This window comes from Dromiciops gliroides, chromosome 3 (genome assembly GCF_019393635.1).
Source record: "Dromiciops gliroides isolate mDroGli1 chromosome 3, mDroGli1.pri, whole genome shotgun sequence".
Lineage (NCBI taxonomy): Eukaryota > Metazoa > Chordata > Mammalia > Microbiotheria > Microbiotheriidae > Dromiciops > Dromiciops gliroides.
Window position 1 is genome coordinate 604667381 of NC_057863.1, and position 14318 is coordinate 604681698.

The 14318-nt window shown below is 43.2% G+C and overlaps 1 protein-coding gene across 1 annotated transcript in view; it reads right to left on the reverse strand.

Moving 5' to 3' along the window:
- Positions 1 to 1654: 1654 nt before the first annotated feature.
- The window catches only part of STX12 (syntaxin 12), a 32079-nt gene continuing 19415 nt past the window's right edge, over positions 1655 to 14318 (reverse strand). Inside the window, exons 4-9 of the mRNA XM_043996287.1 lie at positions 10123 to 10260; positions 9554 to 9597; positions 8182 to 8287; positions 7087 to 7159; positions 6249 to 6331; positions 1655 to 3230 (exon numbers count right to left, since the gene is read on the reverse strand). Coding sequence (XP_043852222.1) covers positions 3138 to 3230; positions 6249 to 6331; positions 7087 to 7159; positions 8182 to 8287; positions 9554 to 9597; positions 10123 to 10260 — 537 coding nt within the window. The 3' untranslated portion in view covers positions 1655 to 3137. The remainder of the gene's footprint in view (positions 3231 to 6248; positions 6332 to 7086; positions 7160 to 8181; positions 8288 to 9553; positions 9598 to 10122; positions 10261 to 14318) is intronic.

Consider the following 14318-nt stretch of genomic DNA (forward strand, 5'->3'; position numbering starts at 1 on the left):
CTCGGAAAAACAGTTGACCTGGAAAACAGATCCAGGAGAGATAATTTGAAAATTATTGGACTACCTGAAAACCATGATGAAGGAAAGAGCTTAGATATCATCTTCCAAGAGATTGTCAGGGAAAATTGCCCTCATGTTCTAGAAGCAGAAGGTAAAATAGAAATTGAAAGAATCCACCAATAATGTCCTGAAAGAGATCTCCAAATGAAAACTTCCAGGAATATTACAGCCAAATTGCAGAGCTCCAAGATCAAGGAGAAAATATTACAAGAAGCCAAAAAGAAACAATTCAAGTACTGTGGAGCCACAGTCAGGCTTAGCAGCTTCTACATTAAAGGATTGGAGGGTTTGGAATATGATAATCTGGAGAGCAAAGGAATTGGAATTACAACCAAGAATCACCTACTCAACAAAACTGAATATAATCTTTCAGGGGGAAAAAATGGGACTTCTATGAAAAGGCGGACTTTCAGGTATTCAGGATGAAAAGACCTAAACTAAATAGAAAATTTGACTTTCAAATACAAGACCCTGGAGAAGCATAAAAAGGTAAATAGGAAAAAGAAATCAAGAGGGATGTTAAAAGGTTAAACTATTTACATTCCTACATGGGACGATGATACTTCTAACTCATAAGAACCATCTCAATATTAGGACAGATGATAGGAATAAATTTAGACAGAAGACACAGTGAATTGATTATGAAGGGATGATATCTGTAAAGCATTTATTTTTTTGTTTATCTTTTTTTTTTGTGGGATGGTCAGGGTTGGGTGGCATACCCAGGGTTGCGCAGTGGGTGTCTTGGGTCCTCCTGGGTCCAGGGTGGGTGCTTTGTCCATTGTGCACCTAGCTGCCCCATGATGACATCTTTAGGGTAAAATTGAGGGGTGAGAGGATTGTACTGGGGAAGGGGAAAAGGGAGAGTTAGATTAGGGTGAAATCCCACATGAAAGAAGCAGAACAGGGTTTATGGAGTGGGAGGAGAGATGGGGGAGGACCAGGGCATTGAACAAGCCTTACACTCATCAGAATTGGCTCAAAGATCTTAATGTCATCAGAGTTGGCTCAAGGAGGGAATAACATGCACACTCAATTGGATGGAGTAATCTATCTAACCCTGAAGGAAAGGTAGGAGGGGAAGGGGATAGGGAGGGAGGGGTGAAAGAAAGGAGGGCACATTGGGGGAGGGGGTAGTCAGAAGCAAAACACTTTTGAGGAGGGATAAGGTGAAAGAAGACAGAATCATCCTCCAGCCAAGGCATGGTGGTAATCCCAAAGGTAGTCCCAGTAGATCACAAACTGTGGCCAGTCCTCCAAAGCTAGAAAGGCGCCAAGTACAGACATGGCGACAGACTGACACTGTATGTCTGCTCCCTAGGGATCAGTGGAGCTGAGCTCAAAGATGCTCATTACTATGTCTTGTATTTTCTCAGTCAGACCAATCTTATGGGACAGACTATTTTCCAAGTCACAGAGGGGCTTGCCTGGTATCTGTGCCCATACTATCCCCAGAAGTATTAAAGAAAGAAGGGATCTATTAAGTACATGACCTTACCCCTAGAACTTGCCAGGTACCACCACCCTTGTTCCTGGGGGGCAGCTGAGTGTAGATTCCTCACTCATTATATCAGGACAATGATCCACATAAATGTACTCAAAAAGCTTTTAAAAATGTTTATTGATATTCATTGGATGGAATGGTGATGCGATAGTGCAAAGAAATGGGTGCAATTCTGGGGCCTTGTTTTTCCTAATTTTCACAGTTGGATGAGTCAAAGAGGAGTAAACGAACACCAAGGGAGGCTGAGGGAGGGTGGATGACATTGATCTGCTTGGACTGGCCACGCTAGCTAGCTTATCCCCAGGTGGCTTGGTTCACATTGAGCTCACTCCATTTGCTTCAGGCTGACAGGTGGGGGACGTAGGCCACATCTTAGTGGCATGAGGGCGGGTTTATTTCAAACATTTTCAGTCAGTCTAAACTATGCGCACAGAGCTGAGTCTCCTATTCATAAATTAGTTTCAAGGGTTAGCATTACTGTTCCAAACTAGCATTATTTACAAAATGATCCTTTTACCCACCCTAGCCTCAGGTCCATGGGACAAGTTATTAAAGAAAACTTCTGGCTAATTTTTAAAAGTTCTCTTCCATTCAACACCCCCGAGACTTTTGAGGGGCAAGGGCTGGGGGGTTCAGTTTTGTGACAGCAACAATCGCCATTCACCAGGAACTCATAATCACAAACTAAATGAAAGTAAATTGAAGTCACTGCAAATTGTCTGCTCTCATTTAGCCTGTTATAAGAACGCCACTTTTAAACGGGAGTGGTTGCTCAATCATCCTCTTTCTACAGACATATGAGAGAAGGGCCCCAGTGAGTGCTAATAAATATATAGGTTAACAATAACAAGCTCCTTTGAAAACCAAAAAAAGTGCCGCCAGAACACAACTGAAATGGGGCGAGGCCACCATGGACTGACTGACCTCAGTGGTGGTGGCGGAAAACTAAAGGATGAAACATGAAGTCAGATGAGAGGTGTGCCCTGAATTAAGACTGACCAGTTCGCACTTCCAGCTGAAAACACAGGCTGAAATCTTCCAACGCAGATGGAGAATATTTTTCTTGGAAATCTCAAATCAAAATGGCAAGTAAGAAAAATTGCTGGCTTATAAAAAGGTTCCTGATGGCCTCCATTCCTCTGGCTGCCAGAAAATCCTTCTGTTCCAGTTGCTGGTAAAAGGCTGTTCCAGCACACACACAGAAAAAGACAATAGCACAAGAATGTAGTGTGTTACCTGTCAAACAAGAACTTCAAGAACGGAATCTCCAAGGACTCACTCATCCGCGGACATTCAGGACAGAGAGCAATCAGAATACGAGAGAAAGCAAAAACCCACATAAATTAATTCCTAATTTGCAAAACTGATACAATTTGTACATAAACTGATAAAGACTGTCTCCGCGGTTCACCAATCCCAAGTTCTAGTCACCAGCGGTTAGTTTCTACCTAGATTGCTAACAGGGAGCTTGGGGATGCTCTCTTAAGGGGACCAGTTTTCTCTGGAGACGCCAACACACTCTTGCTTGGAAGAAGCTGTTCAGCAGGAGCGGACTCTGAGGGAAGTGGCTGCTTCATTTGGATAACCACACGATAATGAATATCAAGATTCCTATAGCCACAGCTAGCACAAGCACCAGGATGCAGATCTTCTTCCGGGATTTTTTCTAAGGAGAAGAACAGTTAAAAAAAACACTGTTAAGAAAACAGCTTCCCAGGGGCAGCTAGGTGGCACAGTGAATAAAGCACTGGCCTTGGATTCAGGAGGACCTGAGTTCAAATCCAGCCTTGGATACTTGACACTTACTAGCTGTGTGACCCTGGGCAAGTCACTTAACCCTCATTGCCCTGCCAAAAAATCCCCACAACAAACAAACAAAAAAGCCAAAACTCAGAAAACAGCTTCCTGGGCTTTACAATTCAAGATGCCCAAATCCACCTTCAAAAGGCTTTACACATCTGCTTTCTCCTAGTACTTCTGAATAACAACCACTGTCATAGAAAGGGATTCATGGCCACCTGCTCACAGTAGCCAACTTTGCTGGAACAGACGACACTAAACTTATGACCCGATTCCAACTGGCCTAGTTTAAGTACTGGCTAATGGAATTAAAATTAAATTCAGTTGCAGGCCCCCAAACCTAATAATGAGAAGAAAAAGAATTTGGAGGTAGTGGCACAAGTTGGAGGTGGGGGTGATAGGGGACCTCTGATACTGGCCAGTGCTCCCAATAGTGTGCCTCAAGCCCAATCAGGTGGTTCAGTGTGAGTTCCCAGGAGGCTCTACCTGCATCTTTCCCGTCCGCTCTTCCTCCTGACTCTGTTCTTTTGGTCAGTCATGTCTCCATTCACTCTTGCCAACATGCAGAACATGGGTTGTTATAGCAGATTCTCCCTTCTCCTTCTCTGCTCATGTCCAGTGAATTGTCAGGTGCATCAGTTTCCCCCGGGGAAGCACCTCTTGCCTTTGTGCTGTGCTCTCTGTTCCCGTATCACCGTGAGAATCCAGGGATTTACTAACATCTATTGGGACAACTGCACTTGCCTCTTGAGGTCTCTAAGAACTGACTACATGACTTAGGAGATGCTGGCAAAGGGCCGTCCATCATGGCATGCCCAAATCAGAGAAGGCACTGTGTTCTATGAGCAAAGCAGAAGTGCAGTAGCTCAAAAGAAAGGGGAGATGGGCAGATTTAGAGAATCTACCCCAAAGGTTCACATGGACTGTCTGTGCCCGCAGGAACCTCTTGAGCTCGTACTAGTCTGATCAGCCACAGTCAGACACACCTCGCCTGGCTCCAGACACAGCAGTGTCATTTGGGTCCTCTTTGAGAGCAGAGGACAACAGCTTCTCAACAGTTGTTCTTCCACTTCAGCCTCTCAGTGGCTCTACAGTCCTACCAGACTCATTTTCCTCATCTGGAGTTTTGGTCATGTCACTTGCTCTGCCCCAAAACCTTTCGTGCCCGTGCCATCCTAACAAGGGCAGCAATCGATCATTAAGGCTCCTTCCGGCTTTGCCATTTTATGATTTAAATCCCCTTCAAGCTTTGAAATAAGTGCCAGCCCTGACCCTGGAAGATGAGTCTTCCTGAGTTCAAATCTGGCCTCATTCACACTTAGCTGTGTGACCCTGGACAAGTCAATTCACCCTGTTTATCTCAGTTTCCTCATCTGTAAAATGAGCTGGAGAAGAAAATGGCAAACCATTCTAAGATCTCCGTCAAGAAAACCCCAAATGGGGTCACAAAGAGTGGGACACGACTGAATTGACTGCACAAGTCAGCCTAACAAGCAACCTCAAATCCCCGTGGTGGCATTCGAGGCCCACCTTTCCAGCTTCATCTCATCCTACTCACATTGCAAGAGAGAATTCTATATTCAAGCCATGCTGGACAAGGAGATGCGTCTCCCCCCCCCCCCCCCCCCCCCCGCAGCTTCCATGCTTTTGCTCAAGTCTTTTCTTCTCCCTAGAAAGTCCTTTTTCTTCTTTGCATATTGAACTCCTATCCACAGTTTATGTCTTAATTCAATACTGTTCTCCTTTCCATAGTTTCCACTTATCTCTGCCCCAGCTAGTAACAAATTTTTCAAGTTTCCCATAAGAGGCTAGGGGAAGTAAGAGATAGAGACCTGCCCTCTGAGGCAGGAAGACCTAAGTTCAAGTCTTGCCTTTGACACATCCTGGTTGTATTACCCCTCTGAGCAAGTCAGCTCTTGGTGCCACCAGGCAACTGAGACCCTAACCTGCAGAGAAGATGCTAGTTTGAATGGATGGAGAATTAATTCCTAGGAGCTCCCTACACCAATGAAATCACAGATCCCGGAAAAAAAGTTATCCATGTATGTGTCATGCCCCTCACAAAGACTAAGCTCTACTACTCGCAGGGTCTCTGATCCTTGGTTTCCTCGTCTCATCTAAAAATGGGGAGAATCTAACTTCTGTTATATACCTGACAGATGTGCTGTGGACATCCAAGTGAGATTAGATACTTGAGGACAACTCCACAGCACAACATCCCATCTAAACTTTTGTACTGCCTCCAGTGGGCATGGCCAGAAGGCACTTGAGGGGAACAAAGCAGCCAGAGAATGTTGCTGCTCCAGTCTCTGGGGGAACAAAGAAGCAGCCTAACCTTGGGAAGCCCGGACTGACCAAGGCTGGGTGTGACCCTCCATCAGACCTGCCTGCAAGAGCTAGAATGGGCTGGCCCACTCCCCAGGCCTCGAAGAAGCCCTCTCACACTGACCTCCATCTTTTGTTTGCAGAGCTTGATTCAGCCAAAGGCTGATTCTGCACAGAGCCCCTCAATCCTGCTTTCTCTCACTCTAGTCAACATAGACACAAAAGCTCTTTTTTTTTCAGCATCGTGCATGACTCTAGGACACAAAGTGGCCGAAGAGCAAGAGGCCTTGGCTTTGCCCCCTTCCTTTCCTGAGCCTCCCTCTCTCCTCTGTAAGCTGGAGATCATGGGTAGGGAGCACGTTTCACCACCTACTGGAGAGTTCTCTTGTTTCTAACTATAAAGTATGATATAAATAGAGACTGTTGTTATTCACCCAAATTTCCAACACTGCCTACAGAAGTGAGCGAGCAAGACCCAAGGCCGAGCACAGCTGCTTGTTTCCAGCATAAGCTCAAAAACTGTGGTTGTCCTCTGGCACAGACTGCCCTCGACAGTTACCTGATAGTAGGCAGCTCGCTGCAGCTGGTCTGTGGCTCTTTCAACGTGCACTTCAGAGCTCTCCACATTGGCCTCTATGCTATCTGGAAAAGCAAGAGATGTTGGCAGTTAATAGACAGAGACATACGCAGATGCAGTCTCACACACACACACACACACACACACACACACACACACACACACACACACACACACACACACACACACACACACCTCTTACCCCTGCTCCCAAAGGAATGAACTTGGAGCCCTCCCTGCAGTCCCTCTGCTCTCTCTGCTGCCTGGGGCTGCTGTCATCATCGTCTCAGTGCTTGTACATACTGACAGTGCAGAGGAGTTAGGACACACTGATGCTACATTTGTGTGGTTTGGGGAGCTGAACACTAGGCACAACAACCTTGGCAAAAACAGCCTGGCAGACACTTAGGTGACAAAGTTAAGACAGAAATAAGCACACGGAGTTTGGAATGTGTGAAAGTGCACTATGATTCTTTTAAAAAGAGAGGCTATTCACTATGGGAATCTTTTTCAATATGGCCAACAATACACTCAAGTCTCCTACACACTGTCTAACTTTATTCTTTTTTTTTTTCCCCAGGGCAATGAGGGTTAAGCAACTTGCCCAGGGTCACACAGCTAGTAAGTGTCAAGTGTCTGAGGCCAGATTTGAACTCAGGTACTCCTGAATCCAGGGCCGGTGCTTTATCCACTGCGCCACCTAGCTACCCCCTGTATTCTTTTTCAACACAAATGAAAACACACAGTGAGGCATTATCAGCCCTCCCTCCCTCCCTTCCCCCACCCCCACCTTTTTGGCTAAATCAACAACAGTACATACCAATCAAATCTCCCTGATCATGGATCATCATGGCCAAATCTTTAAATATCTGATTGACGTCCAAAATGTCAGCCTGTAGAACATAATGATCGTAAGCAATGTTTTGATTCATTTTCTCTGTTTCTTCCTCAGGCTTGCCCCATGCTTCAATCGTTAACATGAGAGGAATGTATATGTTTGCTAAGGTTTATAAACTTAACCTTAGGTGCTCAGGACTATGTCCCCACAAATTCTGAGTAAAGAGGATGACATTATTTAATGATGGTCAAACAGTTGAATGATAAGGTCTGAAAGGCAGAGGTTTAGAAGGAAGTGAGAGGACAGGAAGTAAAAGACCCGGTAGATGGCTTTCTCAAGGGGTTTAGACATGAAAGAGAGATGTAGGATGATAGCAAGGACAGTCTGGTTGGGTCAAATGATTATTTTTTTAAAGGAAAGAGGAGATGTACATCTGTAGTCAGCAGGGAAGCAGCTAGCATGAGAGTAGGGATGACAGAGGCAGCACTATGATGGAGAAGACAGGATGCAATGGGACCAAGAGGGTTTTGTTCTTATAGAGGACAGCTGCTCCTTGCCACAATTCCCCCAAACACACACTTATAGAGGACAATCAATTCTGCTAAAAAGCGCAGTGAATTTGTGCCATCCAGACTGATGGATTAGGGAACAATATGAATGTGCAACTTCACCTGCAAGAAACAGTGAGACTAAAGAAACCCCAACCTAGCTGAACCAAGTCATTGAAGAATACACAAAATGCAACCACTTCAAACAAGTCCCAGCTACCTCAGTTCACACATACATTATCATATATGGCTGTGTTTTGCTACTCTTCTGCATGTGTGAACTTTTCTATATAAAAAACATTCATTCAACATCTTAAGTTGAATGAGGCTCGGACTTAGTCCACTCAGGCCACCCCTTCACCTGTATCCACTGACTTGGCCAGCCTGGGCCCCATGGGAACTGGGTGGCGGGCTGAGGATCTAGGGCTCTATTTCATAAAATCATGTGTTTTCTGAGAGCTACTCCTGAAGGAGTCCATGACAGTGTCATGGACAGTGCAAAATGCAAAGGGAGGGATCCTCCTCTTACCTCCAGCTGCCTGATCGCAGTTTCTCGTTCCTTAATGAGTTCGAGGTCTTGCTCTGTAATGGCCAGCTCATCTTCCTGTGACTGCATCTGATTCCACTCTTCATTGCTAAGGGAGTAACAGATGGGGCCACTGAAGGTCCAGAGCTTCAGAGCAGAAGCAGCATACAACATACAATGTGCATGGATATCTGGATTACCAGACAACCAAGGCTGGCTACCAGGCCTTCTCTGGGGAATTATTGTTATCAAGAGGAAAACAAGTATGGCATTTCGATGGGATTGCAAAGTTGAGAATGGAGTAGGAAATGAGAAATTAGAGAGGAATTTTCTTGAGAAAGTTCTAGTCTCAAATTCTTCTATAAAAAATAACAGCACAGTACAGAGACTATTGGATTTGTGGTTGGAGAACCACAAAAAAGCTGGAATCCTGGTTCTGCTCCATATTATCTGTAGGCTATGGAGTAAGTCATTCAGCTCTCCTGACCTCAATTTTCTTTAGCTATAAATGGAAGGGCTGGATGAGATCAGAGGTCATCTCTAAGATTCCTCTTGGCTCTAAATCTATGATGTGCATAACCTGCTTAGAGTCTGGGCTTGCTCTTCCTTTCTCTCTTCAAATACAGTGTCCCAAAAGTCTTTGTGCTGTTTTATGCTTAAATAGCTTAATGTACGCTTAAACTTTAATATAATAGCTTTAATAGCTTCAAACTGCACTTGAACTTTTGGGACACTCTGTATCTAACAAAAGATCTCTCTCAAGCAAGCCCATCTTTCAACAGACATTTCCTATTAACCTAATACTAACAGAGAAAAGTTGGTGCAAAATCAAAGGACACAGTGGATTTATTTTTAGATGTCAAAGGTGAGAAAGAAAGAGGCACATTCTATTTTCCACTAGATAGGTTACATTAAAAACCTAGCCATGGGGGAAAAAAAAAAGAAAAAAACCCTAGCCCTGGCCATTTTCTGTTTCAAGCATTGCTCTTCATTTAGTTCATATTATTCTGAATGTTTCTTGGAAGAGGAGTTGCATACATCTTAGAGATGAGATGACACTGGTAAAACCAACCAACCAACAAACAAAAGCTCAGGGAAAGGGCTGCCACCTGGTATAAAAACAAGCACATAGAAATTCCTGATGGCTAAACCTGATGACTGTTGTTGGCTCCAGTGCATCAGGGTGACAGCTGCAAAGATGCAGCTTCCTTTTGGAAATGTCTACCTTCCCTGAACTTGGTTCCTCCATAAGACAATAATCTTGATTCTGCCCTTCACTGCTGTATTTTGCATAGATCTGTATTTTTTTAAAGATTAAAACACAGTTAAATTCCATTTCCAAACAAGTAACAAGATGGGAAGATAATTACTTTACCTGTCAAATGAGACAAGCTGCTCCTCTCTCTGCCTCTCCTCTGCCTAGGAAAGAGGAGGGATTATTGCTGCTGGTATCCAGAAACACACCAGAGACACACAGCACACTTGATAGCACATGCTTAACTAAGAAAGGAAGAGACATCTCAGCCATGACAGCGTCTGGAGAGGAATATAGGGCTCTGGCAAGAGTGAGGGGCTGGGTGTAAAGTGGTCAAAGAGAAATTTATACTATGGTCTAGGCCTTAGGAAGGAACACTGATTGAATGGTACCAAAGAGAAAGTGGATGTGATTGTAGAAACTTGATTCTAAAGAGCCACAGTCTGCCAGGCTAGAGGGGAAAGGCTCGAGACTTACAGGAACACAAAATGTCAGTGAGACAAGTTTTAGAAGGATGGATATCAATACTACTTGAGGAATTGGGTTTGCACAAGACAGAGCAACTTCAAAACCATCCCGACATTTTCAGAGGACTCTGTGTGTGCTTAAGAGCAAGGAAAACAAAAGTTAAAAAGCCTAGAGGGGAAAGTAGTTAAATTGAAAAACTTTCCTCTTGGGAGCAAACTTACAGAGAGCCGGGATCCCGCCCGTGCTCGGGCAACAGACTCCTTCTCCTTCTCCGACACTTTTCTCTGAACAGCCTGAAAGCTATTTAAGGCTACAGAGAAGTCATTCATCAAACGCTCCTTCTGAAGTTTCTGCTGGCGCTAAAGAGATAAAATGGAATATCAAATTAGAATTTGAACTTGTTTTAGTATTCGATTCCCACTAAGGCCAAAACTACATGCACACCTGGGTAGCTGAAAACAAAAAAAGTGACTAGAAAGTAGATTATTCCTCTTTTCATAGCCCATAGTCCTTGGGAAGCCCAATCTGGTCACTTTCTCTAGGCCAAATTGGCTGGTTCCTTCTTTTCAGCTAACCAACCTCATCATTTCGCACTGATTATTCAGAGACTCAAAAGGGAATTCCAAGTCTTTATTACTCACAAAAGAATGTGATAAGGAAAAAATGCTTCTAAACATAGATGTTTTTCTTCAAAAAAAAAAAAAAAACAAACCACTAGTATTTATAAACCTAGACCAGGGCTTCTTAAAACTTTTTCCACTCACAACCCCTTTTTGCCAGAGAAATTTTTACATGACCTTGGATATACAGGTACATAAAATAGTTATATCCTTAACCTTTTACTGTTGCCAAATTTTTTTCAACCCTTGTTAGTGACCCACAGTTTAAGACACTTTGACCTAGACCACACCTACGGCTACCTCCAAACTCCTAGAAGCACCTTCATTGTAACATTCAAGTGCTGGATCCTGGTGACATTAAAAGCCATTGTCCAGCTTTGGCACTTGTCATACGCTACTGCCCTCATCAACAACCATTTACTTCCTCCTGAATTAGAATGTGACCTTGTTTAAATCAAGGCAATTTCCACTCTAAGCAAAATTACACTCTTGGGTTGTTGGAAACAACAAGAAAGTGACTACAAAATAGTCTCCTCATTCCATAGACCTAATCCTTGGGAACCCAAATCTCTTTATTTTCTGGGCCATGTATTATGTGCCTGCCATATGTCAAATATTGTACAAGGTGTTGAGGGCTTGGTACCAAAGGGAAAGAGACAGGTACTAGAGACGTTATAGAGTGACATAAAATGTAACATATTGTGCATCTACTATGTGCAAAGCCCGGCCTTTGAGAAGTTTGCAACCTAATCAGAGACATCAAGTGCTATATGCTAAGCACCAAATGACAATAAGAAAGTGCAGGACAGTGCAGAGAAGGTACACAAAGGTCTGCAGGGGGCTTCAGGATCCCTGAGTGTGGGGAAAAGATAACAGCTGGGGTCCTGAAAATTGTAGGAAGAGATGAATGAGGTCACATTTGATCAATCAAAAATGATATACACACTTTCTCCCTTCTTTCTCTCTCACACGCACACGAAATGAACACAACACATTCATTCATTCATTCATTCATTTTGCAGGGAAGATCCCAGCAGCTATGGGAGATGGGGAAAGGCTCTAGGTGTCCCATAAGCAGTGTCCCAAAGGAAACAGGATTCTAGGAGATGATGGCGAAGCAGAAGTGCATTCCAGACATAAGGGTAGTCAGTGAAAAGGTGTGGAGTTGGGAAATGGAATGTCTTGGGTGAGGAAGAAGGCAGGCCAGTGTGGCTGTACCACAGAGCGAGGGAAAGGGGAGTAGAAAGGTTGGAAAGGCAGGTTGGTGCCATGCTCTGAAGGGATTAAAAAATTGAACAGGGGGCAGCTAGGTGGTGCAGTGGATAAAGCACTGGCCCTGGATTCAGGAGGACCTGAGTTCAATTCCGGCCTCGGAAACTTAACACTTACTAACTGTGCGACCCTGGGCAAGTCACTTAACCCCAATTGCCTCACAAAACAAACAAACAAACAAACAAAAGGGGCAGCTAGGTGGCACAGTGGATAGAGCACTGGCCCTGGAGTCAGGAATACCTGAGTTCAAGTCCGGCCTCAGACACTTAACACTTACTAGCTGTGTGACCCTGGGCAAGTCACTTAACCCCAACTGCCTCACCAAAAAAAAAAACTGAACAAAGGAGGTACTTCTGTGATCATAGACCTCTACTGTTTGTTCTCTATAGCTGATCTGCAACTATTCCAGCTAAGAGGGATAGCAAAACACAATGAAAAGGCCATGGGATGTGGAATAAGAACACTTGAGCTTGTATTCCACCACTCTCAGTTTGTATGACCCTGAGCAAGTCACTTAACTTGGCTCCCTCAGTTTCCTCATCTGTAAAAACACGATTAATAACAGTACCTTCCTCCCAACATTTTTTATGAGAATCAAATGAGATGATAAATGTCAAGCACTTTGTAAACCTTAAAATGTTTTATTAAAGTTAGCTATTATTCCCTCATCTGTAAAATGAGGGGGCTGGACTCGTGATCCCTTTTCAGACCCTTTCGGCTCTAAGTCTGTGAGCCTGTGAGAGGAAAATGATGGCACAGATAATCCAAAAGTAATTGTTATTTGGCTTAGGAACATATTACATGACTATTGTGGGTAACAAATGTAACAGATTCTATTTTGCTTAGGCTTTTAAAGTTAGTTTGTAATCCCTGACCACATACTAATTGGGCAACAAGTGTAGACAAGCTAGAAATGTATTTGTGTGGTATGGGGAAGTTGGTCTAGGAGTAAAAATTTTATGATGAATGATCCCAAAAGCTGATAACCTATACATAAATATAGTCAACTCTTGATTATAGAGAAAAAACTTTCTTTTATCATCACTATCGTGGAGGAAGATGAAGACTTCAGACTGTTAGGCCCCTCATGACTCACAGAATTTAGCTGCTAAAGGGGATGGTACAACTATAGTTAGTGAAAAATGTGCTTCAGTTTGGCCCTTCCTGCAGGTAAATGAGACAACCCTGAGAAAGACTGGCTGCCTCCAATGCTGAACCTCTACCCAAATATTGACAACATACCTGTCTATAAAGTAACTATCATGTGGGCAACAAAAGAATTTGTCTTGATTGATTATGCTTGAATATGTGATAAAGGTTTTGTTTTTCTTTTTTTCAAAAGGTGGTAGAGATGGGAAGGAAAGGAAGGATTTTTCTTAGTTGAAAAAAACCATTTTAATTAAAAAATAGTTTCTTGAGCTAACCCCCTTCAACTCTTTGCTGACAGCTACAATCTTTCCTACAGAACTATCTTGACAAATAAGCTGACAATTTATTTTCTCTTTTTTTTTTCTTTTTAAGCTGACAGTTTAATAAAAGATATCCTTCAGTGTCTGCTTGCAGCCTATAGGATAAAGATTCACAGTTCCCTGGAACATTTTATTTGTTTTGTTTTGTTTTGGTTTGATTTTTTTGGTTGGGCAATGAGGGTTAAGTGACTTGCCCAAGGTCACACAGCTAGTAAATGTCAAGTGGCCGAGGCCGGATTTGAACTCAGGGCCTCCTGACTCCAGGGCCGGTGCTCTATCCACTGCACCACCTAGCTGCCCCCCGGAACATTTTGCATGGAATTTTATTAATAAATAATAATTAATTTATATTTATTTTTAAAAATTAAAAATAAAGTAAACAATGTCACTAGATTTCTCCACAGCTCAGCTTTTCTATGAAGCCTTCCCTAATCAATCCCTGAAGTGGGAAGTAATTGCTCTCTCAATCTCAGAGGGCATTCTCTCACAATCATAGTGCATATTCATAGTTGATCTTAGAATATAGTTACATTTTTATACTTTGTATAAGACTCACAAGGGCAGAGGCTGGCATTTAAACACCTCCAAACCTGAATCCCCTCAACCTTTCTGGTTACACAATTTATGTATGAATCCTATGTAGCAACTAAACTATTCTGTTCACTGTCTCCCTTCTAGTTCTTCCCTCTCCCATCTCTTTACTTCCACTGCTCCTTGGCATGGATTTACCTTCCTCATCTCTTCTATTGAAATATCTTCCCTTCAAGCCCCAACTTAAATGCCATCTTCTCCTTGAATGTCTTCCCTTATCTCTTCAATAGAAAGCAAACCTTGTCAGAAAACTTCTCAAAACACTCTGTCTGGACTTATGTAATTATGTTTGTGCACTTCTTATCTCCACTACTTGATGGTAAACTATTTGACAACAGGGGAGGGTATGTAATCTGATCCTTAGATTTTTCTTCTTTTTTTTTTGAGGGACATTGAGGGTTAAGTGACTAGCCCAGGGTCACATAGCTAGTAAGTGTCAAGTGTCTGAGGCCAGATTTGAACTCA